This window comes from Varanus komodoensis, unplaced genomic scaffold, assembly GCF_004798865.1.
Source record: "Varanus komodoensis strain SLA01 unplaced genomic scaffold, ASM479886v1 scaffold35, whole genome shotgun sequence".
Classification (NCBI taxonomy): Eukaryota; Metazoa; Chordata; class Lepidosauria; order Squamata; family Varanidae; genus Varanus; species Varanus komodoensis.
Genome location: NW_025335856.1, coordinates 2,422,295 through 2,450,165, shown reverse-complemented (window position 1 = coordinate 2,450,165; position 27,871 = coordinate 2,422,295). Strand labels below are relative to the sequence as shown.

At 40.6% G+C, this 27,871-nt stretch overlaps 1 protein-coding gene across 2 annotated transcripts in view; it reads right to left on the bottom strand.

Moving 5' to 3' along the window:
- PAX5 (paired box 5) overlaps positions 1 to 27,871 on the bottom strand; it is a 242,295-nt gene that overhangs the window by 192,993 nt on the left and 21,431 nt on the right. For both annotated transcript variants that reach the window (XM_044439545.1, XM_044439546.1), the window contains exon 5: positions 25,151 to 25,279. In XM_044439545.1, the coding sequence (XP_044295480.1) occupies positions 25,151 to 25,279 (129 nt within the window). The remainder of the gene's footprint in view (positions 1 to 25,150; positions 25,280 to 27,871) is intronic.

Sequence of the window (27,871 nt, the reverse complement as noted above, 5' to 3'; positions counted from 1 at the left end):
TGCACCCACCTAAGGTGGGGAAGGTGAAATTTCGCTCTCCTCCCCCATGTATTCCATTTTGTGGAAAGAGTAAACCCTCCTACCAATACTTCACTATGCGAATAGAACAAATGCATGTTTAATTTCCACATAGTTGCCCTGTGCATCTATCGCTCTTTAAAAAATTGAAACATCAGGCAATCAAGTTATGAATCTCCCACAGCATCTCACTAGTTTGACTATCAGAAAACGTAAGATGATATGGATATAGATATGGATACCATTCAGATATCTTCTTTCTAAGCACACACATTGCCAGCTTGTCTTAACGCCAGAGAAGTTTTAAAAGCAACTTGCAATGTAACATTTCAGTGGGTCAGGTCTCCATGCACATTCTTATGCATCTTAGAGCAAGGAAAACCTAAGACACTAATATCCCTGCATGAATAAAAGCAAGGTCATTCATGATAAAGGTGATGTGGTATGTTCACTTGTTCTTTAAACATGTAATTTTATCCTATTAGTTCAAGCCATAGAACTGCTTTAGGGCCTTGTCTCTCCCCAGACAAGGTGTAAGCTTCATTGGTCACTTTCTGCTAGAAATCCAGGAAGGTGCAGCTCTGTGATGAGACCTAAGGATCTTTAACACAGTATCTTCCTCAAACTACAGTTCCCAGGATTCTTCAAAGAAGGAGATCTTGATAAACTGTTTAATCTGCTATGAAACCAAGTTTATGATATTTGTATATCCTGCTGAGGTAAAATCACTAGCTACAAAAGAAATAGAATACTAGTGGCTTAGTATTAAGTACAAGGATGCTGAAGGTGCTCTTGAAATGCCAAATGAAATTAGGGAGACAGTGACAGTAAAATGTAGAATAATGGGTGACTTCCACCTACTATTCTACTGATTGGGTAAGTGGCAGTGCAGACTACAGCATGGCCAATAGGTGAAATGACCTGACAAAATTTGTGACAGCACCCTGAAGTATTCATTTACAAAACCAAAAAGGTTTAATCCTCAGTGGTACTCCAACTTGAGTGCAAATAATTGACATGGTGGAACTTGGTGACTGGGTCCATAATCACATTACATTTTAGAGGCTATGAAAACATATGCCAAAATAAATGTATTGATCTTTAAAATGCCGTAAGACTGTTCATTGTTTGGCTGCACCAGAATAAACAGCTACCCTCTGGAAATTAGAATTTAAAAATAAATAAATAAATAGGGAATTAGTTAAAACTCAGAAAAGCCAAATCCTTTCAGGCAGAATGAAGGCCTTTGAACAGCACTACATTCAGGGCTCATATAAAACGTATACCATATTTTAGAGGCATAAACATGGCCCCAAATCCTTCACCAACTACCTGCTACTTTGAGAGGATGCAGCCACTGTACCTCCCAACTTTTTCCTCTACCAGGCCCCTTGCCCACTTGCATTTCTAGAAAAAGTGATGCTTCTAGACAGACTTGAGTCCATACGACACGCTGATCTGGAAACTTTTTCCGTGTCCACTAATAAGCAGGAAACTTCTACAGCAACCTTCCCCAAAGATCTGGCACCCTCCAGATCTTTAGGACTACAAGTCCCAGCATTTCTAGCCATTGGCCATACTGGAGGAAATTGAAGTCTAAAACATCTGAAGGATTCCATGTTGTAGAAGGCTACTCCACAGTTGCTTATTAGTGGAAGAAACTCACTCCACACCTACACAAGGAAATGCTCTTCTCTTCCTGCTTTGTTTATTCCATCATCAAAGTTCAACACTGAAAACAGTTGCTAGAGCTCAGCCCCAGTGAGTCTAGACAATAATTCATCCTTGTCCATTCTTCTCTTCCAACTGCTGCAGACACCAAGAAACCAGATTGCACATACTGTGGACTCTTTTATAAAGGAAAGCTTCTATTTGAAGGGTTGTCTAGTCCAAGGCTGGTTTACAGAAAAAGAATCATAAGAAAAAGGGAAGAGGGACCTTGATGTTGCCTATCAACAGCATGTGGACATACATGGATCAGCTGGTCACAGCATAGTGAGATATAATGCATTTCTATTTAAATTGTAATATTTCTAAATCTGGATCTAAACATATAACTAAGAAAATGTAAATCAGTGCCCTCTTCTGTCTTCTTTTAGGGTGACATATTTCCTTTTTGGAGGTAATCATAACTGGTCACCTTAGACACACAACAGCATCTACAGGGCACCAGGTTAAATTACATAGGACCTCTCTCCAGGCAGGGAGCCTGCAACCTTAGGCCAACAACAAGATATTAAAGGCCCAATCCTATAAACATTTGAACCAAACTATCTAATAGTTTTTAATATCTAAACATGCATAGGACTGTACCCCAAAACGTTAGTTAACTACACACAGGAAACTCTTATCCAAGATTAAAGAAACCTGCATACAAACCCTGGAAAATTAAATGTATATCAGTAAGAGAGAAGAAGAGAGAATTTTACAATAGATCAATGAAAACCTAACAAGAAAGAACAAAACATATTGAAAATGCAGCAGGTGCAAGAAGCCATTCAGGAGGATTTCAGGCTATTATTTGAGTGCACTAAATTACTACATTTATACCTCACCTTTCTTCCTATTGCAAGGAACTCAAGGTGGCTTACAAGGTTCTCCTCTCCATTTCATCTTCACAACAACCCTGTGATTTAGGTTAGGCAGAAGGTGTGTGACTGACCCATTGTCATCCAGGGCCCCAATCCAACACTCTAACCACTACACCACACTAGCTCTGTAAAAGGAAGTACATTCAAAGTAAATGGGGAAATTAGCAAAACACCAGCAAAGTTAAGCAATAACTTCTTGATGGAATGACTGATTTGCATGCAGGTTCTACACTTGATGCTAATTGTAGGAGGTATCAAGTTTTACCTTCAGTACCTCAGATACTAAAGTAGGAAAGATCTTTCCCTGCAATCTTAGAAAGATGCAACCAGTCAGTACAGAATAGACAGCAGAACTTAGTGATGATAAGCAACTGCACTCTGTACATTCTCAGAACAACAAAAAATGTTACTTCATATTTTCCAAGGCTGAGAAACAAACTAGGTGTAAGCTCTGGGGAACCATAATCCTGTATCTTGAGCTGGGTTTCTCCGTAAGTTAAAGGCACCTGCAAAGCAAAGCACATATGGTGGGAAGAAGCGATGGTTTCATATCAGAAAAATGGTGTTGTGGGGAACAGTTATCCCATCTATGCCTTATACCCAGGTTCAGGTCCTGGTACAAGCACTGCATGCAAGTGCTTCTACTTTACAAAAAAGCATATCTGATCAAGAATCTCCTGAATTACTCCATGTCTAGTTTAACATGAAAAATGTGGAAGGATGGAGAAAACTAGAAATAACTGCACAAAACCACTAGCTGATATGCTATAGCTTTTTGTGCAGCCCTCTTTCAAACATTTTTGGCAGTATTCTGTTGCACTGCACACTCACAAACATCACTGAAGTCCAAAAAAAACACCTTTTTTCACACCAGAAACATATCCCTGCAATAATCTAGTCATCTATTTGTCTTTGCCACTAATGTGGGGAAACTAACTTCCCCTCTGTATTCACTGATTCTGCAGATTGCTCTTTTCCTGCAAAGCTAGCTGTACACACTATTGCTTTAATGACTGACAACTACAGTTCCACCTTCCCCTTTCCAAAACCTTGGAAAATATCTATGAATCAGTAGGGACAACACTAAGCTAGACAGTGCAATGGTTTGATTTGGTAAAAGTATACTTTATATGCTATACTATAGTACACAGCAGATGGTATATATTATGTCCTCCCCTCTCCTGAAATGCACCTTAACGGAGGTGGGAAGTTGAGAGTGTCAGAGAAGTCCACAGCAATGCCATCAGCAGGTCAGAATAGTCTCACTAGGCTGGTCTCCTAACACAGTCACCCAAGGCAGAATGGTCACGGTTGAGAAACCAGGCTAAGATGCATCCACCCTCTTCCACAGAAACAGTCACATTAGCAAGAACAGAATGGTGATGGGGAGCAGAAACTTCTGAAAGGCAGCAATTGGGCAGCAGTGGTATTTGAAGGCGACACAGCGAGAGGATCTTTCACAGGTGATAGCAGTGATGCTCAAGCTAACTTCTGGTTAGTACTAAGCAAAAGAAGGATGAGCTAATGCACTTTGGAACTTTCTTATCTCGAAAACCCTTTGATGAAACAATCCAAAATGAAACAAGCAATGGTGTCAGAAGATGAGACACCGCCCCCCCCCACAAAGAACAAATAAAAATAGTGCTGTCACTGATATTATCAGTTCAAACCCGAAAGGAAGTCTGAACAACAAACAAGCAACAAGCAAGCTTCACAAAGAAAAAGAGCTATTTAAAAAATCCCAGAAGCATTAGCACAAGCACCAGTGCTTTTTAATTTAAATTTCTAATTGTAATGAAAAAGTACTGGAGGTGTTGTGCTCACTGGAGAATCCAAATCCTACAGCAGCACCATTTTACTATTTAATCCAGCTATTTTTACATTAAAAAAGAAATGGGATGCTTCCAGATAAGGCCTTCATTGTACACTTTCACAATGTAAAATTACAAAAATTTCACTTACAAATTTGACTTGTAAAATTACAAAAATTATAAAATCCATGAGGTCTACATTTGGTGGATTGTCAGGCACTTTTCATTCTGTTGTCCATTCATTGACAGAATCAGATTTTGTGCAAAATGTATTAGCACAAATGTCCACCTCCAAAAATGCAAAGAATCTTCTCAAAATGCATATTTTAATAAATAAAATTAGTATGTTTGGTCAGATTTTTAAATTGCCACCACTAAGTTCATATAAAATTATGGAACATTTTTAAAATAGACTGCAAGTCCACAGAATCTGCATGCATAATTAAAGGCTAGTCCACTGTGGAATTGCAGGTCTGATTCTTCAAAATTCAAACTCATCTGAATCTGTTGAGAATTTCTTTAACATCATAGCTGTATCTTTCATGGAATTGTATGGATGGCCCTGACAACCTTTTCTTCCATTTTTAACCTTCTTGTTCTTTCCCCAGTGCTAGTCTTTGTTTTACTCATAGCTATCTAAATAAATAAATAAATAAAAATAAGAAAGATTGCTGCAATTAAGGACTGCAGCACAATCCTTTTGCATGTTGCCTTGCAGCTCAGATTGCCATGCTGCCTAGTGGTCCAAGTTTGGTCTGAATCCTCACCCTGGCACTCAGTTCCTGTTGCAGCATTTGCTTTTCCAGATTTAATTCTTTAAAAAGCATGTCTCTAGCGCAGAAGAGGTGAACCACTCAATAACCTGTTTTGATTAGTCTCCACAACCATTTGCCAAGAAAATCAATCATATTCAAGCCAGCTTCGATGCCATCATTGACACAGGTGTGGTGGAGGTAAATTTGCCCCTGCCTGCCAGTTACAATGGATGCTTTTTAATATCTTAAGAATGTGGACCAGATCCTTAGGTGGTGGCTCGTGTGCTGGAGCATTGTCCTGCCTGACTTATAAAAGCAACTGGTGGGGGAGGATGGCCTGAGTAGTGGTGAAGGCTTCTTCACTATAGAGTATGATTTCTTTTTGTCTAGTTTTCCCTTTACCTCTCATGCTGTGCATAATTCCCTACCTTAAAGTACACTGTACAAGGAAAAATATCAGTTTATGCTCTAAAAGGGCCACAGAGGATATTTGCATATATTTTAATAATAGGGTGATCCTATTCATCAGGGTTCACTGAAGTGGATTCCCAGAAAAAGTACACATAGGATTATAGCCTTAGACTACTACAATAAATAACTAGCCAAACACATTTTAAGCCCTAATGGGTTAAAATACAAAACTTATTTTAAAATATAGGAAAACCCAACCTTCCTATCTGCAAAGCAAATTTGAATGTGGTGAGAAGGGGTGAGAAATAAGTTAGCCTCTTCCCAAGCTATCACATGGTTTCAAAAATTAACAAATTTGCATATTATACACATGAGACTCCCCTGCTTGCACACCTTCTCAGCAGTGTATCCTTTGGGTGTTTCATTGTCACATTAAGGAGCCAAGCTCAGTTGAAATCACTCAAATAGCTCTGTTTCATTTTTACAGAGGATGAGCCATGTGTCTACCTTGGGGACTGCTATGTTTCGGCTGATTTCATTTCCTTTTGCCGATTTTATATAGCAAAGGCTGGGAAATTACCTTTCACAAAACAGAAACACTGAATTTTCACATCAGCTGTCCACTGCTGGAAAACTTTCAGTACAAAAGCTTGGGACACTTGGCTGTATCTTTTTGTTCTGTTCCTTCCACTGAAATGAATGGGAAAGCCTGCATCCACTGGAGCTCCATATGCACGTAAAATCCCACATGGGACTCTGGGCTGATAAATGCACTGAAAAGTGTCCATGTGTGTGTGTGCACATTATATATACCAGTATAATATTAACCTAATGAAGCAAAAACACTTGGGCAGGTCTTTGTGATATGAATTTACATACAGAAAATACAGCCCCACACATCTCAATGCCTTGTAAAACATGTAATCAGTTTATTGGGCCTCATTACTATCCTATATGCTTAGTAACGCCACAGATTGATTACTTTAATGCACTATACATGGGCTGTCCTTGAAAACTGTTTAGGATTTTAACCATTCCAGATTGTGACTACCCAGTATTAATAGGCACATTACTATACAGAGTCCTTATTATACTCAGTTTGTTCCACTTTACTGGTTCCCAGTATGTAAACCATTTTTAGGTGTTTATTGTAACCTCTAAAGCAGCTCACAGTCTGGGATTCAAGAACATCAGCAATTCCTGCTGTCCTATGAACTTTCTCACTTACAGAAATCCATAAAAGAGTCTCTACTGAGAGCCCTATAAGTGCAGAAAGCATAATCTGTGGGTGCCCAGGACTTTCATCTCCATTGGGATGCTGAGAGTACAGAAGGGAGGCCTACCTAGTTAATTACATCAGTTTTTACTTTCCTCTGTGAACTGCTATTTAACGTTCTCACTGTTTAAAAATATATTTAATCTTTACGGGGAATTTTCATGCTGTTTCATGCTTATTTGCTGTTGCTTCATGCCTGCTCTCATTTTATTATTGCATGCCACTGTATGTGTGTGTGTGCGCACATATATATGTATTGCTTGTTTCTAAATTTTTAAAAGGCAATTGTATCTAAATTTCATAGATGTATAAATTGCCCATTTCCAAGAATGACACCACTCCTCCTGTTTGATTGCTTCCCTGTCCTACTTAGTAAAAGGAAGTAAAGGAGCACAGCTAGGAATAATTCCACACCTGCCCTGCAGCAGGATTTTTAATGGGTTCTAAATGCATAATTGGTCATGTCATGAGCTTCCTTTTTAAATGAGAATGTCAGCAGGCCGACTCTGCGGCAAAATGTAATGTCCTGAGCTGCTCCACTCAAGCCTGGCAGCAGGTGTCACAATTCACCGCCTTATACTTGGCCCATTGAAAGCAGATTTCATCCAATTGACCTTCACCAAGAGGTCAACTGACCCATAATTACAAAACTGAAGTTGCTTAGCTGGAACTGCTTTACGGATCTGCACCTGCAGATCTGCACCAGCCACTGACCTCTCTCTCCTTCACATATGCCCCACTAGTGCTGCATAGCTGATTACGGCCTTTTTTTGTTTTTGTTCTTTGCAAGTCAAAGGAAACCTATGGTCAAGATTTGGCAGATTCAGTATTGCTGTTCTCCCCATCAATCTACATGCTGTAGCTAAATTGCTGCAGAAGATAATTCAGTGTAAAAAAAAAATATTTTTAAAGCACTAGTGCACTTTTCAGTTCAAATACATGGAATGAATAGAACTCACACAAACTCTTAATTCCATTGCTTTCCAAATCTCCATCCGTTATGTCACTGTTTTAAGTTTTAGGGATTTCTTTTAAAGAAAATTAAAAAGTTGTTTTTAAGAAGTGATAAAAGAAGAATTGCATATAATTTTCAGGAAAACTAAATATGAACTTTTGTTTAGGACTGAGAATAAAATTAAATATTAGCTCTGAAAACACAGTGATTAGAGCTGCCATTTCTGACATAGGGCAGAATTTTTGGTTTAAATAGTCTGATATTTAACAGTTACACAGAAAAAATATTTTTGGCAAGTATTCCCTACTCCCTATTGTAGTCGCAATATTGTGAGGAAAGTTACAGCTACTGAAGTTTTCCTTTGGCTACATAACAAAGATACATGAGTCCGATCTTGTGTCTGAACCTGACAGTTCTAGTAAATTGGTCAAACCATTTTTAATGGAGTAGGCCTCTTGTGCACACAGTTTGACCTCCTATGATTACTCTGGCCAAACCTTGGTATGCTTCCTTAACTTTCCACCAACTCACTTCAATGAGACAGCAGCAACCTTTTCTCTACAGGTTTAACCTGATTTTTATTTATGCTTTTGTAGCCTTAAAAATGGAATATGATAATACATTCTTTGGGATCATTCCGGAGGGATTTTTTTAGTCCTTAGTCAAGAAATCTTCAGGTATCGGGCAGCACGGAAATAGAAATAAAAATCATAACAGCTAACACAGAATGTTGTGCTTTAGGATTGGGTTAAACCATCAGGATTTCATTATAATGGGTTTTGGGATCAGCATAAGAATATGAAAATTAGGCCAAGACTGTTTCCACTCTACCTCTTTGTCTTCACCCTCACTTCTTCACTCACTTTTTACTTGGAATGGAGGAGGACAAATGCTGACAAAGTAAGGGTACTTAATCACAAATCCCTTAATTGTGCGGAGCAATAGATTGGGTAGAGCCAATGAACTGGAAGCTGTAAAACAACTATAAAGACTTCTGCAGAAATGGTTCTACCATTAGGTAGAAGCTATCACAATGATGGTCTCCCAGTTGTTCTTCATGAACTTTCCAGCTGTTCCCCCTCTGTGGAAGAAAGAGCTCTATATGTCACATTATCTATCCTGGGGCCCCAAACTAACCTTCCTCAAATGTAGTGAAAGGCACTGTCACATTGCCAGGACTGAAGTAGGATTCAACTGCCAGTCCAGTCAGCTTTTGTGACTGGACTGGGGAAAGTGTGTCATCTTGTCCTGTGCATTGGGCAGCAAAATGTCTAGGGTTGTCCTTAGACTTGTGAGTAGACACTATAGAGTATCTTTGTTGTAGGCAAAGGAACTGCTGGATAAAACTGTGCTATTATTCTGTGGAATCTCCATTTTAATTATACTTTCAGCAGAGTGTTGAGAAGCAAATGCTTTAGCAACACTAAAGGGCTCTAGTGTGAAGGCAGAAGAGTCCAGCTAAATCAGCTTACTCTCTCCATCTACAGCAGATGTCAAATGCCCCCAGGAAGCTCACAACCAATGCATGATAATCCCTGTTGTCTCCAGTAATCAGAAGTATACTGCCTCTGACCATGGAGGTTCTATTTAGTCAACAGGGTTAATACCTATTGCTAGAAATATTCTTTTCCATTAATTTCCCAGAACTGTGCTTCCATTATTTGTATTCGGATAGAAACAGTGGCTTGTATCAAATATTAGTCTATTTCTCCTATTCATTGCAATAGGTCTACTCAAAGTAGAACTAACAATGATACAACTGAATAGCGGTTTCTATTACCATTCATTTCAGTGAAGCTGAAGTGGAATGCACTTTAAGGAAGCCAAATGAGAAAGTGGCTATCTTCTAAGTGTATTTCAGAGCACAGTATTTCAGAACTGTATTTCAGAGCATTATTTCCCAGGAACACCTAGCTTTGGCTAATTCACTTGTTCAACAGACTGACCAGCTATTTTCCTAAAGAACTGTGGGTCTTTCAACTGTAAATGGACACAAAAGGTACTAAAGTAACTGACCTCTGTTCATAACATTGCTACAGGTAGTATTTGAGATTGAAAAGTAAAGTCAACAAATGTGCTTAAAGTACACTGCTTTTTTGAAATGTAAGCTTAAACATATACAAAAGCAGGCCATTAAGAAAATAGGCCCATGCTACTGAAATGTGAACAAGTATTTCTGCTGCTGAAATGGTGCATAATGATAGAAACATATTGCAAGATGTATGAAAGTTCAGGTGAGAAAATCTGCCATAATGGGTAACCATGTCACCTTGCCAAGCCATGCTAAGTGAGGGTACTTAATCAGAGCAGGTCAGCATACAATCAGCACATGCAGCCAGTGTGGCTGGCTGATTGGATTAACTAAGGGATAGGTCACTGTGGGTTAATTCATGATGGGTTGTTCTAGGGTTTAAACAATACAATACCTTTGCCATGTATCACGAAGCCTGGCAAGCCATGGTGGCTTGTCATGATGCATGACCTGGTCCACTCTACCATCTACGTTTCACTCCCCTTGTTGTTTACTCCACTTTCTATTTTATCTTGCTATTTGTTTGGGCACAGGGACTATCTGGTTTTGCCTCTACAAGCATGTAAGGTGCCATGCGCAATAATGGTACAGCATGAAATAATATAAATAACAAATGGCAGAACCTTGATTGATTTTACTGGAACCTATTTGCATCTAAAGAAAATGGATCTATATTTCCCATTCAGTGTTTCCCATTCTCTTTTTAGAAGGACAAGGATGTAAATCAAGAAAAGTACTTTGGTCTGAACTGGTGGAATGGAGCAGGGGAAAACATCATCATATGGAAATCAGAACATATACACAGTCCACCCCCACCCCTGTTCAGTTTTTTTAGGATAATTTAAATACTCTAGAGCTAAACAAGCAAATGCTGAGTGCATATATAGTTCAACTAATCTGATGTATCCACACAGTATAGCTTGGATTGTTTACTGTGGAAAATGAATATTCAGACACCATCAAGGAATGTTTATAAAAAAAAAGTCATGTATATTGTTCTATTTTAAGATGCCCATTAATAAATGTTTCCAGTAAAGAAGGCTGCACTCCCACCCATTTGCCTATACGGCATAAACTAACATGTTTTTTCTTTCTGTTCCTCTTTCGTTGGGGAGCGGTGGGCATAAGATGGAAGGCATTAGCATTTAGCTGAGCATCCTGTGTACGTTTCCATGTGTGTGTATGAGACCGGCGGGTGGGGGGGGGGTGAGAGGGCTTCAATAGGTGGCCCTGAGAGGCCCAGCAGAAACCAACACTCCCAAAGATCAAAGCCACAAGCACAGAACAGAGAGCTCCAGTGCTGCCTGCCACCCGGTCACTCTTTCAATGTGGGCAGCTATTCATCGGCAGATCACGCCTGTCATCACTGTTTGCACACGCCACCATCACCACCACAACCATTGCTTCCCAGAGGAGGAGGAGGGAGGGGGGAAATTCATTATCCATTAATGAGCTCTTCACAGAACCTGATCCCCGTGGCAAACATGGTTCCATTCATAAAACCTCTCAGAGGCTAGCCAAGAGGGGATACAAAAGCAGCCATTTCACAGCCAGATAGCACACCATCTTGTTCTGGTTTGCCCCCAACTATACACACAGCAGTTGTGAATGGAACAGCACAAACAGAGAGGAAGGAACGGAGAGAAAGACCAGGGTGATGGGGTTAAATCTGACACACATGCATGCACAGAGAACAGCCAGCTCCCCAAAGCTATCTCAAGAGTTAAAACTACTGCAACCCCATTGAGTTGTATTTATAGAACTAGTAGACAGACACAGGGCAAAACAGGGTGCATTATGTAAGGAGAGCAATTAAAAGAAGTTATTAAACCAAGAACAAGGTGGTAATGGGAGTAGAGCCCTACGCCGTAGAACCCTGTTTGTTATGGTTTCTTTAGGGCTCAGTTTATTCCCTTCTATGCAGTGTTTTCCAGATGTGTTGGACTACAGATCCCATAATTCCAGCACCAGCATATCTAGCCGTGGGATTACAGGAGCTGTAATCCATCACAGGAGGGCACCAGGTTGGGAAAGGATGCTCTAAGGCAAAGTCCATTTCAAGTAAATTAGACATGCCTTCATAACCACCTTATCTCCCCTAAATTTGGCAACAACACAGAAACTTTTCAGAGGGGACTCTTTAAAAAAAATCTAGCAATTAAACTAGTGGCTCTCGAAGACTGGGGGCCAGTTGGGGGACAGGCAGGCAAAAGGTTAAGGCAAAAATTTCCAGGGAAAGACGGAATTCAGAGGGAAGTGGGTTTGAATCCCCGCAACAAAGCAACCTGATTCATTGACACTGGATTTAAGGCATCTGCATTCCTAGTTTTGCTACCATGCCAGCCTGATCTGTGAAGAAAGCAGTGGCTCAGGAAGAGCTGAGTTCCTTATACGTTGTTTTAGGAGGAGGATCAGGTATGCTGATATTGGACAGCTGCTTGTGTTGGACTAGGGGAGGGCACATGGTAGAACAGGGTAAGATATTAGCGGTTAGGTGCAAAAGGCTTGAGAACCATTCAGTTGAAATGCTATATGGATATATGTATTTTCTTTACACACACACACAAGACTTCATGCTTTTGGATAAGGTATCTTTAAAAGAATTTATATCAAAGCAATCTATTCAGCACACTTTTTTAGTATGGCATTTGGCATTTCACACGTTGAGGAACTGCCTGAATCGTCTTCATTTGATGTTTTAACCTGAGCTAGGGACTGGTTCAATAATGCCTCCAGTTCTTGGAAAATTAGGCCCCTTTCTGAGATGTAAAAAAAAGAAGAAGCGGAAAAAAGTTTAAGGACAACAACATTTTAGAATTAGATGATCAGGCACAGATTTAGATTTGTGGCAGCCAAAGTCATTTTGCTATGCCATGGCACACATTCAGCCTTCCCACCACAGTGGAGGGAGTGGACCAAAATCATGCATATGCTGAAGTTTCACAGATTTTGAATTTTGAGAATGTAAATGAAAATGCCCCTTCCCAGGCTCATTTTACATTATCCTCCAAAAAGTATATTCTAAACAGTGGCATAGACTGTCCTTCTCAAAGACAAAAAGCCTGACTATGGGAACAGCAGGCAAAAAAAAACATATTATGTTGGTGTTGTCAAAAAGCTATGCCTGTGGCTGAAATTTAAGTTTTGTCACCACCATCATTTGTTTACCCATACCCTGCCAACCCCCACCCAAATTAATAAACCTTCCAGCAGCATCTGTGAACACATGAATATACAAAAATGAAGAACAGATCTATATTTAGAGTATCGGGGGGGGGGGGTTGCCTCCTTCTCTGGATTCCCATGGAAAGGAGTACAATCACACAATAAGGGGCCAAAACAAAGGGCCAGGCAATGTGGATTGGGCTGACTGGCATTTTTGCTAGTAGCTTTGTGGTAGCTTCACACGCAGGTCTACCATGCTTCGTCCCCGTGTCACCAAGAGGCTTCCCCCTACCAATCTACCAGGCATGATCCCTTACCTTCTGTGCTCCTTCCCTTGTGTTGTAAAGTCTGGTGCTCTGGAAGCCTGGCAATCTATTCACACTGGGTGCATTCCAACCTACAGCCTACACTTTTTAATTACACTGAGTGCCTCCATGGATGGTAGCCATTATTTTCCAACAGGAGGAATGGAGTCTTTGTGTAATGAAGCATGAGACTGGCATGGGACAAGTGTTTCTTTTTTGCTATGCTCCTCCTCCTGCTAGGGTTACTCTTTCGTGATTTTAAAGAAAATAGGCAAAGCAAGCACAGTAGCTTGTTGAAACCTAGTCCACTCCCATCTCCAGTCCAGTCACAGTATGCCTGCACCCTTAAAATCCACAATGCCAATAATATATCCCTTCCTTCAAACCTTTTCAAGCTTTTTGTATGGGAAACAATTTTTCCTCCAGTCAGTCCTCCAAAATGGTATGGATGTTGAAACAATGAGTCTTCCCCAACATAGTGCACACCAGCTGGTTTTTTGCCAGACTGCCTATCATCCCCAATCTACATGAGAGGTGGTTAAGGATGGTGGAGCTATAGTTCCAAACATCTGAAGGATGACAGCCTAGAAAATGTGTAAGTAAAACAGAAGCTTGCCAGCTGCAGAAGCCTTATTGTAGGAGCTTGCTAATTTTGGTACAACAAGAATTTTAGCAGGCTTTCTTCTCCCAGAAGAACCACCATCATATAGTGTTGTACTCAGGGTATGATATAGAAAGAGATGTACTTAGACCTGGGAGAGCCAGTTTAAGTCCCTGTTCAGAGGAGGAGGAGGAGGATGGACGGACAGGAGGGAGAACTGGAGTCTCATGCAGGATGCAGAGGAAGGAAGATCTAATTAAGACAGTTCTAGGTTATTCTTTCTTAGTGCACTGTGAACAGAATGTTGTGCCTTCAACCATGCTCTCATGGGCATTGTAGGCTCCAACCCTCTTCCCTACTCCCAATATTGTTGACTTGCCTTCTTTTTCCTTTCAGATCCCTACTCAGCAATGCCATTCACTGGATCATCTTGGACCAAAAGTTCTCTGTCAGTCTAACTGACCTTGAAAAAATGGTGGGACACAAACACAACAACTAATGCTTTATATTCCAAGGAGCTCTAAGAGGTGTACCTTTTATCATCACACCAAGCCTGTTTGGCAGGGTTTGCTGAGTGTGTTTCTCACCCAGGGAACTTTGTGGAATTGGAACCCAAGTCTTACCTTGGTCTAACATTCTAACTGCAGCATGGTCTAGGCTCCCTGAATAACAATTTATGTTAGGTTTAGAGTATATGTCTTTTAATTTCTCATATTCAATTTCTCTGATTAGCTCCACAAACATAGCACCCAGGAACACTTGCAATATAGGGAATGTTTTGAACCCTTATACAATGTGCCAGTTTGGGCACATTCATGAATAAGTCTGTACTGGTGTGAAAAGCACAGATGACAGAGAGCCACTGCCACCAAAAGCAGGAATTGCTGATCAAAGCAACTGAAGGTAATTCATCAGCTTCTTTGAAAATAGGGTGCATTGGCCCTGCTCTGAGGAAAGGGCAGGGAAACAACAGCATAAGGCCATGTACAATTTGCCTCAAAGCCTAGTTGGCACCGTAAGACAAACTCTATTGTAACATACTACACACAATCCTTCTACGCCAGATCTAAACAAACACCTTCCAGGGGCACCTGAGGATCTCAAAAGCAAGCAGGCAGGCCTGTGCACACACAACACTCTGCAAAGAAGGAGCAAGAAAACAAAGAAGAAAGCAAGCAAGTTACAATACAGGTTCATAGCACTAGTTCTGCTGCATCTCTTTTAAAGGAAGCTGTTAAATACTCTTCAAGTATTTCATTTAACATCAAAATATAAATAAAATACAGACTAGAATATTACATAATGTCATGAATTACAGTGAGGAAATGTTAGGGGAAATTAAAAGAAATAGGGGAAAGAAGGGGATAGAAATGGACAATGAGAGAAAGGGGTAAAGGATTGGTTCAGCATAATCCAGACAGAACAGGGCAGCATAATCTTTATCCTCAGGCTGATGAGGGTTAGGATGGTGTGGAAGTACCCCCTTCATCAGCACAAAGGAGCCCCAGAGGCCCAGATATATCCACAGCAAATTTTGTAGCTATAAACCCTGCAAGTTTTATACCTTACTTTATTTTTATATCCTGCCTTTTTTCTTTCCAAGGAACTTAAGCTGGCTTACATAATTCCCAACCTCCCAATAGTATCCTCACAACAACAACCCTGTGAGGTTGGGCTGAGAGTCTGTGGTTGCCCCAAAGTCACCCAGGGACTAACTGACTGACTGAGTGGGGACTTATACAGGTCCACATCATTTGGCTGTCCACAAGAAGCAGATTTACAAAATACATGAAAGATAGGAGTATATTTGTGCTTTTTAAATGGGACAGCCATAGTGGTTCTCAAATATTGTTTACTGACAGCAAGTTTGTTTATTGGCCATCCTGCATTATCTATCCACGGACGCCTCATGTTCCTACTGGAAAGAAAATGAAGAAAATACATAGTATTCCATGCAAGTTGGAAATTCAACTCCAGAGAAAGGGTTGGGTGACTCTAAATTTCTTTTCTTTATAGGCTCAACTGCTGTCAACCTTCTGTAAGTTTTGGAAGTTCACAGGTTCTTGTCAGGCCATTTTTCTGTGTATGTTTTTAGCTTCATTGTCTTTAAACATATATCCCACACTTAGTTAACATGACTTGTCGCTGATGCAAATAAAATTTCTGTTTTATTTTATTTTTATTTTATTCCTGTACCTTTATCATGTAGATATACTCCCAGGGTGTCTAGTAAAGTAGTGAGAAACTATGATGGCATAATTAAAAATGGAGAATGGTAACCTAAAGTATAAAAACACACACAAAGCAGACTAGAGCAGAAACAGATGGGGCATTTCTGTGTGCCTACTGGGAAAGGCTGTCCTGAGGGACAAGGTGAGGGCCTTGCTTTGGATGGCATAAGGGTTATCCAGCCCTGCCTCTTCCAAATGCTGTACTGCCCACCTGTTACCTCCTACTAACACGGTCTCCCTGCCTAGGAGCCAGAAAACTGGGCAAGTCTGTCGCATGTCATTCTGGAGCAGACACTGGCATAGCTGGCCTTTTCTTCTGACTTGAAGCAGGAAAATAAAAGATGCCATGCTGGCTGGACGCTCTGTAGCCAACATTGCTGGCTTGGTAGGCTACTTTTTTTCTGATTTAGATGCACACGCTACAGAAGCCTTCATAGCCCTTCTGTCAAAAAGAAAGACTCAGCACCAGTGGCCGCCACAGTTCCATTACTACTTGTTCTCCCTCTAGCTACAGCATGGGAGGATGAGGAAGGAGGAAGCACAAGTTGTATTTCCCCACGTCTCCTTTTCCCTATTAGAAAGAGAGGAGGGCTGCCACTGTGGTGAAGTCCATGCCATGCCATCAGTGCTGTGGCTTTGCCCCCGCTTGCACCTGCTTCTTTAGCAGTCAGTCAGCAGCAGCATGTTACTGGGGAATCCCAGGAAGAGTGACCAAGCAAGAGGCATCACAAAAACTTGACCTTTTTCTGTAGCAAACGGGACAGTTGCAAGATGCAGTGTGCAAAACAAACTGGAAGCATATTGGGAAGACTGAATTTTGGTGGTGGTGCGGTTTTGGGGGGGGCAGTTCAGCATCATGCAAAGGTTCCTCTCATTCCAGAGCAACTACAGAGAGAGAGGAATAGGGAAAGAAGTACATAGATGATGGGTGAATGGGGGAGGGTGCTTCTGTGTGTGTGTCTGTGTAAGTGCAGAGGTAAGTGGGATGATCCTGTGTGAGAGAGAAACTTGGGAAAGCACCATTTTCTTCTCTGCCTTAGGCAGCAAAATGCCTTGGGCCCCCACGACTTGCCAAAGACTACCTACAAGGTCTTCAGAGATGAGTGGAGAGACTGACCCCCTCTCAGCTATTGTGTGTACCTTGCCTCTTCCACCTAGACAGTAGTGTGTGCATGTGTGTGCACATGCTTGTGTATCTCTGATGCCTACGCATTTCCCCAAGTAAACCACTACCTTATTTTGGGTAACCCCATTTCACTTCCAAACTAAATAAGCATTCAAATATCCAACTCTATTATGAGAGAGAATGATATTTCCAGTATTTATATAGCAGTCAAGACTGATCCCACATTTTATATTAGCAATCTTTAACAACCAGTCTTGAGACAAGCCACTGTATTTCAGATGAGAAACTGAGGGATAGCAACTTATTTAAGGCTAGCTAGCAAGTTCATGGCTCAGGTCAAATATAATCTGGGGACTTCCCAGCAAGCAGTTCTAATCATATGGAGCAAATGGCAGAGAGCTGCACAAGTCTGCGGCCTCACTAACTCAACTTTTGGAAGATGAATGATAATGTTGGGTTTTGATTTAAAAAACAAGAGTGGCATCCTCAGAGTTCCACTGTGTGATAGCTACAATAAATTTATTTTTAAGCAGTTTAGAAAAGGATGCACACACATACTCACATATATTTGCATGCTAAACACTGCAAGATTAATTAATTGTATGTAGATGGAAGAAGCTTGCCAGCAAATAAAAAGTGTGTGTACTGTCCCCAAGCTAGTATTAAGATTGCTACACACCCTAACCAACATCATGAATATTCTTTACACTGACAAATTAAAAATATCCTTATAGGCAGTGGCTGTGAGTTTGGAAGAGGGAGGAAGGTATTTCAATCCAGCTTGATTTCTTCTTGGGTATTGATGTGGTGGATAGGCAGAAAATGCATATATATTGCACATTTATAAGATACTGCACCAGGCTCTACTGCCATTGTTCTAAGAGCATGTGCTACCACAGGGAGAGAGAAGAGAGTCAGTGGATCTAGAGCAGTTATTTGCAAAGATCAGCTTTTATGAGCATGTTAGTAACTTCTTCTGCCTCTGAATTGCCCACAATTGCCCAAAGCTACAATGATTTGTGCATTCTCTGATTTTTTTCAGTTATTACTGAGCCGATGCTAAATACTGTCCACAGATTGTGGATTATCAGTGTTGCTTGATCCCATTCCTTTTGGCCACCAAACACACACACGTGGCATGTACAGCACTGAAGCCAGAAAGGAACCCACAGTTAAAGAAAAGGTTGCCTAATATGTCTCTGCATGATTTGTTGCTGTGGCCGTACCTCCTTCCGATCAATCTCTACTGGGAAAAATAATTCTGCAGCTTTTCTGCATTGGCAGTGATGTTACCTTTTGGTCACTCCTGATGCAGAAACACAACAAAATTACTGACTCCCAGAGGAACTTCCATATGATTAGTCATTGCTAAGGTTGGTCCCTTCCTTCCATTCAAGAGACATGACTCATGAATGACTCATGGGCCAGTCAGACAATACAAAAGGCTTTTCTTACCATTGTGCTGTCTGAACCCAAGGTCATGGTTTCCCGAGTTCTGGTCTGCAACTACCCCAGAATCCCCTGAAAAGAGCAGCAACTGCAAGAGCCACTCCAGCCATCCAGCCTTTACATGTGGACCAATGATGAAGAGTAGCTGACATATGCAGAGAATGATGTATCTTGTGATTGGATTTCAGGCACAGCGGCTGATGGAATACATACCAAAAGTGGGAGGACTGAGCAGGGAAGAAGGAAACCATGATAAATCAGAAGCCACTTGATTGGCTGTCAGGTAGATCATGGTAGAAAAGTGTGACCATGGTAACCACACAGGGTTGGTATGAACACAGCTATGCAGAAATAGAAGAGGAAGATTCTTTGCAGTGGATAATATTTATTCTTTTACACATACACACACACACACACACACACACAACCAGTTTTCAATTGTAGGAGTACCATATGCCTCCAATTTTAATTCAAGAAATATATGTTCCTCGGTTATCAAAATTCTGGGCAAATACTTTTTTTTTCTCTGCCCCTCACAGTGGCTTCTGGTCAAAGAGACTGCACAGGCTTTTGAGGCAGTTCATAGCCTGCACCCTCCTCTGGTAAAATCTGCTTGACCAGAATCGTCAGCTAGACACACACAAAATGAATGGGTACCCAATCCTTGAAGACCTACTCTCTGTACCTAAAGTGAGTAATACTCATGCATGTGTTACATAAGTAAACAAATTATTTCAAGTTAGTCTAGTAATCGAAATTCATCTTCACTATTGTTTTAAGGCAATCTGAGTTCCATACGCAGAGGCATTTATTGTAGTCTTGTTTCCCCTGAACACATTTTTCAAAGCTGTTTTTTAAATTAATGTTCATTCTCAAACTTAGATCCTCTGGTTTTGCTCCAATACAGCTCCAATCCCATCCCTACTTATCTGGGAGTAAGTCCTACGGAATTCAATGGGCCTAACTTCCGAGTAGACAAGTGCAGCCTACTTGAAACAGAGCTACATCTGTTTATCACATCCAGAAGACATGGGGCAGACCTCTCTATCTGAATCAGTATGACAAGGGAGTATTTGTTTAATAGGAGCTTGCACCTCTGTTCACCTCCCATTTATGCTAGGATCTTGCAAAAGACAAGCGACTTCTAATACATTCATCAACTCCAATAAGGATGAAAACAAGAGATGCCTTCATCTTGTATAGATCCCATTTTTAAGTCAGCCATTTAAAAATAAAAAAGACATCTCAATATATACATCCCACAAAGAAGTGCAATTCCTAAAACCTACACGGAAAATGAATATTTAGATAAGAGGCTGAGTGATGGGTTCCCAGAGCTACCAGCATTCCTGCCAGCAGAGGGAGCGGAAGCCCCACCTGATGGAAAATGAAAGTCATCTCATCCTAGTAATTTAACAAAGTTTCCTGTCTTTTTCCTCCAAAAGCAGTTGGGAAGGAACTCTCTTCATAATCTAGTTTATCTCTTGAGGAGAAAAAAAATCAAATTAACATAATTTGAAGAGCTTTTCCTTCTCTTCTGCATTTTTTATTTCTTGCTGCAAAATGAAAGCAAAATGGCTGCAATCAGAGTAACAGTTTCACCATTATTTTCAAGATAAGGACTGTGCTGTGCACTCTGCCGAAGCAGAAAAATAATGGATGGACGGGTGGGCAGACAGATGGATGGAAGGCTGGACACACAGACAGAAAACAAGATAAACACATTTTCATTCCATATATGAAATTTATCACATTTATCTATAAGCATCCTTGTTTCTATTTATTGTTTTACTCATCAAATACTGGTTTGGTTGATTTTGATCTTTTCCCTTTTGACTGTTAAAGAGGACAATGGGAATTCTTTTTTAAAAAATAAAAGGGAATTATTTTTTAAAATGTAGGTTTATTTCAACCAAATTCCCTCTCAATACCCTGAAAATGGGTCAGCTTTCCATGTCAAAAAAAAGCATTTCCTCTCCTATGTTCGGGCTTTTGTTTTGTTTTGCTTTAAATGTAAGAAAACAAAAGTATGATCACTGTTAAACCAGTTTTTACTTCTACAAAATGTCTATTGCTTCCTCTGCAACAAACAAGTTTCACCAGTGCTGGCTGGAGCATGCTAGGAGTTGTAGGCCTTCTGTCTAAATGTGCACAGAATTATACCCTTAAAAATGATTACATAAAACCACTTAACATTTCCTACTCCACTCCCTCCAATTCCTGCCAATATACGTACTAAAAACAGTCTTGAACTGGGAAATTACCAAAGATTAAACCATTTAAAAATAACTCTGTGGCAACAACATAAAGTGATCTTTAAAAAAAAAAAAAAAGGAAAGTGAAGAATTCATCTCTATTTAGCAAGATTCTACTGTCTAGTTGCTGCCCATGTTCTGCTTCTTTTGTCAGTCTCCAGTAGTGTGTCCTTTAGCTATAAATGAAAACAACAGATCCCCCACCAAGACACATCTGCTGTGAGTCCATATTACAACAGGGGGGGGAAAATGACACCTTCAGCTACATAAACCAATAAAGATTGTCTGATATAGTTTGCTCCTGTTGCTACCAGCCATGCAACCCACTGAGTTAACGACTGGTGACATCTGCTAAAGAATGTCAAGGGTGAGGTGAACATAAAAAGGTAATGAATCATAGTGTGTCATGGATATAGCTACGAATTCTAAGGAAAGAGCCCCTTCTGAACTACTAGTTAGTCGCACTCACACGGCACCTGCAAGAGTGAAACCATTATTGCTTATTCTCCCCAAATCCCTGAACCTGAGCTGATCTATGGATATAGCAACTGTGCAAAAAGAATATTTGATTGTCACGCATTTGAAAAGTTAGAAAAACATTGACTCTGTCCCATTATGCATCCTGCACCTTGTAATACTGTCTGTAATGAAATAGCCACACAATTTTTACTAAAAGAACACAAGGACCTAGGATAACTAGGCTGGTCTTCCCATTGGAAAATTATTTTCAGGTGCAAAGCAGTTGCCTTGAATATGCAACGATAGCCATTTTTTTTCAATTTGAGTATTTAATTATATTTTTAGATTCTACCTTTTTACAAAAAAATTTAGGAAAATCTAACAAGAGAAATTACAGACTTAGTAGAATGTCCTCTACACAAAAGAAAAACTTTAGCACATTCATTTTTATCTGCTGTGTTTTCTTTTTAGCAGTTTGCTAAGTAAAACCCTTCCTGTGATGATTAACCCAAAAGCAACTGTCTCTAAAAATGCAAATAATACCAAAAAAGCCAGAAGTTTTTAAAATGATGTAAAATGTGGATGTTCTGAACATTATGGAATACAGGATTATTTGCAATTAAAATGAGTTTTGCTGTTCTCTTAATTATTTTTGTATAAATCTCTTGTATTAGCAAGTGTGTAACAGTAATAATACTAAGGTTCTGGTGTTCCTTTACACTGATCCAGAACTGGGGTGGTGTCTTTAACTCTTCCTGCTGACAGAATAGCTTCCTTGTGCCTCTCCCCCCCTCCTATGCTGTAGCCCCCAAGCCCTGAACATGTACTCTGGATTACTGGAGTGGTACCTGGAGCAGATTTTGGGATACACAGGGAGGAAATATGGGAAAAGTCATTTTGCAGAAACAAAAGTCCAGTCATTAAACATTGGATTTTCTACATTAAATTTCACACAACAGTGTGGGGAAAACACGCTACATTGCAGATGAAATGTTGCAAGGCGGGAGTGGGCAGAATGCAAATCAGCACTTAATGGTTGATCTTCGTGCGATTTGTTGCAGATCAGTAAAGGTTTCTTGACACTCAATGGTTTAGCAAAAAAAGAATCACAAAGCTCTCACCTCCTAAAATTGGGTTACTTAAAGACAGGAGAAAGAAATAGGGACAGATTTGGGTGCAAAAGCATCTGTGTGAAAGCTCCATTTCTGGCACTAAAAACAAATTCCTGGGTTGAGCACGTTCTCAAAGAACCTGCTTCCTCAGTTATGTGTTTACCTTCCTGAGTTACTATGTGCCTTCAGTTGGTGGAATTCAGGGTTCTAGTGCTGCCTGAATAAGAGCAACAACTCCTTGCTCAGCTTTCAGCAGCCAGCACTGGAAAGCCTTAAGGAAGGAAAGTCCTGCTTAAGACCTCCAGGGGGCTTTTTGAGAAGCTCCAGCAGCTGGAGAGGCTGCAAGGACAAAAGAGGGTGAAAACCACAAAATGAAGAACTCGGGCATCTCCCTTCAGTAAGTTAAGTACTGAAACCCTGCACACTGGAGAATTTCTCTAAAATTCCCATCCCTTCGCATAACTTTCTAGTGAAATTTCTTTTTATCCTCCCACCAATGAAGATTCAGAAATTAAACGAATTGGAAAAAATCAGCACAGTGCTATTTTGAATAATTTAAAAATGCTGTCTAAATGCTAAGAATTGGTATTATATCGGCATAACCATCTGATTCAGCCCAATAACCATCAGAGGTAGTCAGAACAGATTATATTTATATTACCTCCTTTGCCATGTTTGAGCCATCCAGAGACAAGCACACACATAGGGCTGGATTGCTCAACACTGGATGCTAACTCACAGCTGAACCCACTGTTTTGTTTGCAGTGAAATGTTCTTGGGGCGGGAGCAGTATGGCCATGCTGCCTGTGGAGTGAGGTCTCTGAAGGCCCATTCACACAAGCGAGCAACCTTTTCATAGTCATGAACCGCAGAAAGCGGAACTGTGCTGCAGCAAAGCTGAATTCACCTGGTTCACGTTGCAAACATGTTCCCCATTCCTTGCTGTGAAAGACCAGTTCCATGGACAGGCATCAGTGCTTTCATATCAATAGGGAATTATTGGCTCATCAAAGAGACTGACTTTGACAGCTGAAACCTCTATTTTCAAACCTTTCATTTACTTGTTTTACTATAATTAAGGGATTCAGTTTAACCTGTTTGCTCCTTTGTTTTATATACTAAAGCCAAATCCGATTTTTCTAAAGATTTGAGTACAATAAGTCTGTCACATTAGCATTAGAGAATTCTGTTTAGTCAGCCTCCTTTTAACTAAAAATTAACTGGTCTGATTAAAATATCATTGCATATTACCCTTATAGTAGGCACTTCATTAATAATTGAAGAAAGTGTATATAACTTTTAAAAAACAAAGGCTACCATTTTGTATTTGAAGAAAGGTCACCTTTAATAGCTCCATTTATAAACTTCCCTATTATATCAAACACTAGAAATGAAAAATTAAAGATGTATCTTTGATTCATAACCCTATTGATTAAAATTCATCCCCACTGGTTAGAGAGGTGGACTGGCAACATGGGAGATCCAGGTTCTAGCCCTTACTTGGCCATGAAGCTCACTGGGTGAATTTGGGCCAGTCGCACGCACTCAGCCTAACCCACCTCACAGGGTTCTTGTCATGAGCCTAAAAGGGAGTGGAGGAGGACTAGGCAAGCCACTCTAGGTTCCTTGCAAAAGGAAAGATGGTGGAATATAAATGGAATGTAACCACCACCATCATCTTCTTCCTAAGTTTCAGTTGATTTATCTACTACAAACTTGCACCCGGTGCACATTGATCACCCTTGCCAATGCAGTTCAGGATGCAGTTCTGGTACATTCAATGGAGCATATTCTGAAAAGTCTTTAAAATGGAGCTGGTCCCTGGGCATTCTGAGTGATTCCTATACTAATAAACTTGTGTTGAACTAACAGAAAAACCTGCTTCAATAAAAGCAGTCTCTCTGAGCAAAAGGTTTAAGTTGAATCACCACTGCTCACTACAGTGCTTACAAGACTCACATCAATAGCTTTAAATTACTCAGAAAACTACCAAATAAATGAAAATTAAAAATGGTCATGTGAAACCACCATCAATCAAACTGATCATGCAAAAAGAATCAGGGGCATTGCCCAGATCTCATATTAGCATAATAACACAACAGGTGTTTTACCATGTTCTTAAATCATGCAGTAATTTGTGCTGTTTAGAAAGTCCAAGAAGTCCATCATTTTAGTTGGGGGATTCTGTCAGGATCCCACCCCTTCTCTTCCCACTCTGTTCTCAATTAAAATTAGAATAATGAAGCCACTGGACCAAAGGTAACAAATAAAACTTTCAAAATTGATATGTTAAAGGGGATAAATTCAAAACCTTTCTCTTTTTATAAGCCTCATTGTTTTATTGTTTTAAACCTCACTGTTTAGTTGATAGATTCTATTTTGAAACTTATCTATACAATAGTGTGTGTGAGAGAGAAAGAGATCTTAGAAAACACGTATTCTTATCAACCTACCAAAGGATTTTGACTTGTCTGTAAAATGGAAACAGCTTTGCAATGGGAAGTTGGTATTAAACACAGAAGCAGAGACTGAAAATCCCTATAATTCATTCGTGACTCCAGCAGTGTGAAAGAGAGATATACAGATATGTGTGTTTACCTTCATCTCTTTTGCGTTTGTTGCTTTCAGCGCTGGGAGACGTAATTCCCAGAATTCCACTAATGGAGTAGGAGGAACCCGCTGAGTCTGTGCTTACTGAGGATACTTGGGTCACGGACCCTGTGGAGGCTGTAATGAGAAACAAATTAATCAATATGAAAACCCATGGAAAAGAAAGCATGTGCTTAAATTCTGCCATGGCTGCCATGTTGGATGTTCCTATTTAAATATGGCTATCTACAATATTACTTTTACAACAAAGCTTTTACAAGAGTAGAGGAAGAGCTTGCAGCTTGGATACACTCTTCAAGCTTAAGTCTTGGGAGCTGGGTTTCCTCTTATTTGTTTCAAACAACAGACTTTGCAAAACAGCTCATTTCCAATTGACAGCCAACGAAGTATAGCTAATGAAAGTCTCTGTGCATCAACAAAGTGATTTGTTGACTCCAAACTAGAAACTACTTCCAAGAACCCTTCCTTAAATAACCCTGGGCTCCACCCCTCTGAATGGGGGTTCTAGGGAAAGGCTAGCACCCTAGATCTACACAGGCCCTCTACTTGGGTAGCTCTTCTAACCTGACACTGGTATCATTGGGTCAAGGACTAGAAGAGCATGGGTTCATCTTCCTCCTTTCCCTTGTCCCCTCCTTTCTCTCCCAAACCCTGTCTATTCCCAGGATCTACTAGAGCACCTGCAGATGACAGGCTTGAGGTAACCTCACCCTTCTTCACCCTCTCCATCCCACACTCCCTGTGTCTCAGTCATCACAGCCCTCATCCGAAGAACCAGTGCAAACCTGGCCCTGGAAAGCCCTCCAAGAATAACTTTCCATTCCCAACACATAGGAATTTCTGGCATGTTGTCCAGCCCAGTTCTCTGTGACAGGTTGACTGCTTTTGTACAGGAACAAGCAAAATTAGCATGATGTACATTTGAGAGCAGTGCAAAACTATTCTGTCCTGTCACACTTTACCTACAGATTCCTACAGTCCTACAGATTCATGAAACCATAGGAGAACTGTGAACAGCTCCCAGGCCATTTAAACAACCCATAGGATATAGCACTTTTCCTAAGTGTTCAACACAGTTTATAAAGATTTTACTTTGTTTCGGAGGTCCATGTTATTGCATGCTTAAGATAGGAAGCCGCTTACCTAACGGCTTACAGCTCATGTTCTTAAATACTATGCCAGCTCACAAGGTATATCTCAACCTTTCCTCTAAGATGTTCAGGATTTGAAATGAGTAAGAATGTTGTTGTTTTTTTAATAAAAGCTTATGAGTTCTTGTCTATTAACACTTGATGACAACACTGGCAGCCATTTTGGGGGTAGCAATATTAGGAAAACCACTGGGTTTGGGGAGGGCAAGGCAGTCCCCTGACCTCTGGAGGTTGACCTCTACTGATATATGGGATAAAAATAAGATTTTAAAATGTGGGAATGCAGAAGAAATCAAAATCAGGAGGCACCTATCCCTTCATCAGGGACATCAGGTTGTGGAGACCAGGTTGTCCCCAGGGAAGTCACCCACGGAGGTACCAACCGGAGAGAGCAGCCTTTGCTATGCATGGGCATTCCCAGTTGGGTTCCTGACCATGGTGACACATAGAGGTGTAGTCAGCATCATCCCCCACTGAGAGGAAACCTAGTAGGCTAAACATTGAATGCACTGTTCCCTCACCCAATTGTTACCCCAATCAGTGGCTGGAAATAACAGTAGAGATTCCATGTAGCACAGGGGCGAGCATTTTCTAGGGGTCAAATCCTCCTTTCCAGAGCCCACCAGGAAACCCACCCCTGCCTACACTGCGCTAGGAAATTTGCTGCTGTCAACACACACAAAGGATCAATGTGTCTCTAAAAAAAAAAGTCAAAGTCTTATTTGCAGCTATGCCACCAACTTTTGGCAGAAAAATGTTTTCTTTCAAAGAAGGGGAAATCAGCCTCCAAACCCTAGACATGTTGTTCTCTTAGAATAGCGGGCCATTGAGAGACATTTGTTGCATGGAGAGGAGAAGAGGAAAAGGTTGATGCTAACTTCATTGAAGTCCAGGCCCAATTCAAGGTGTTGGTGATGACCTATAAAGCCCTAAACGGCTTGGGTCCTGGTTACCTGAAGGAGCGCTTACATCCATATACGCCCGCCCGCCCCTTGAGATCTGCGGGAGAGGCCCTTCTCCGGGAACCCTCCGTGAAAGAAATTAGGAGGGTAGGTACTCGGAGGAGGGCTTTCTCTGTGGTGGCGCCCAATCTATGGAATGTGCTCCCCAGAGAGGTCCGCCTGGCGCCGTCGTTATTTGTTTTTCGGCGCCAGGCAAAGACCTTTTTATTTAAGCATCATTTTAATTGTTAATATTATTTGCTTATTTCATCTGGCCAGGGCAACTTATTTTATATTGTTATTTCTTGTATTTTATGTTGTGAGCCGCCCCAAGGCTTTGGCGAATGGGGTGGCATAGAAATGTTTTAATAAATAAATAAATAAATAAATAAATAAAATAAAATAACTGAATTTGTAGCTGGAGCAAGATGGACATGAGACTCTGGAGAGGCTTTTTAAGGGTTACTGGGAGGAGAGGAGAAAGGAATGATCCACTGTATTGGCTGTCTTCCACTCATGCAAAGCTGGGTTTGACCACTGCAATTTGTCCACAGTCCTGTACCATGGAATAAAATTGCCTTTTAATATATGGAGGTCACTAAAGAGTCTAAAATATA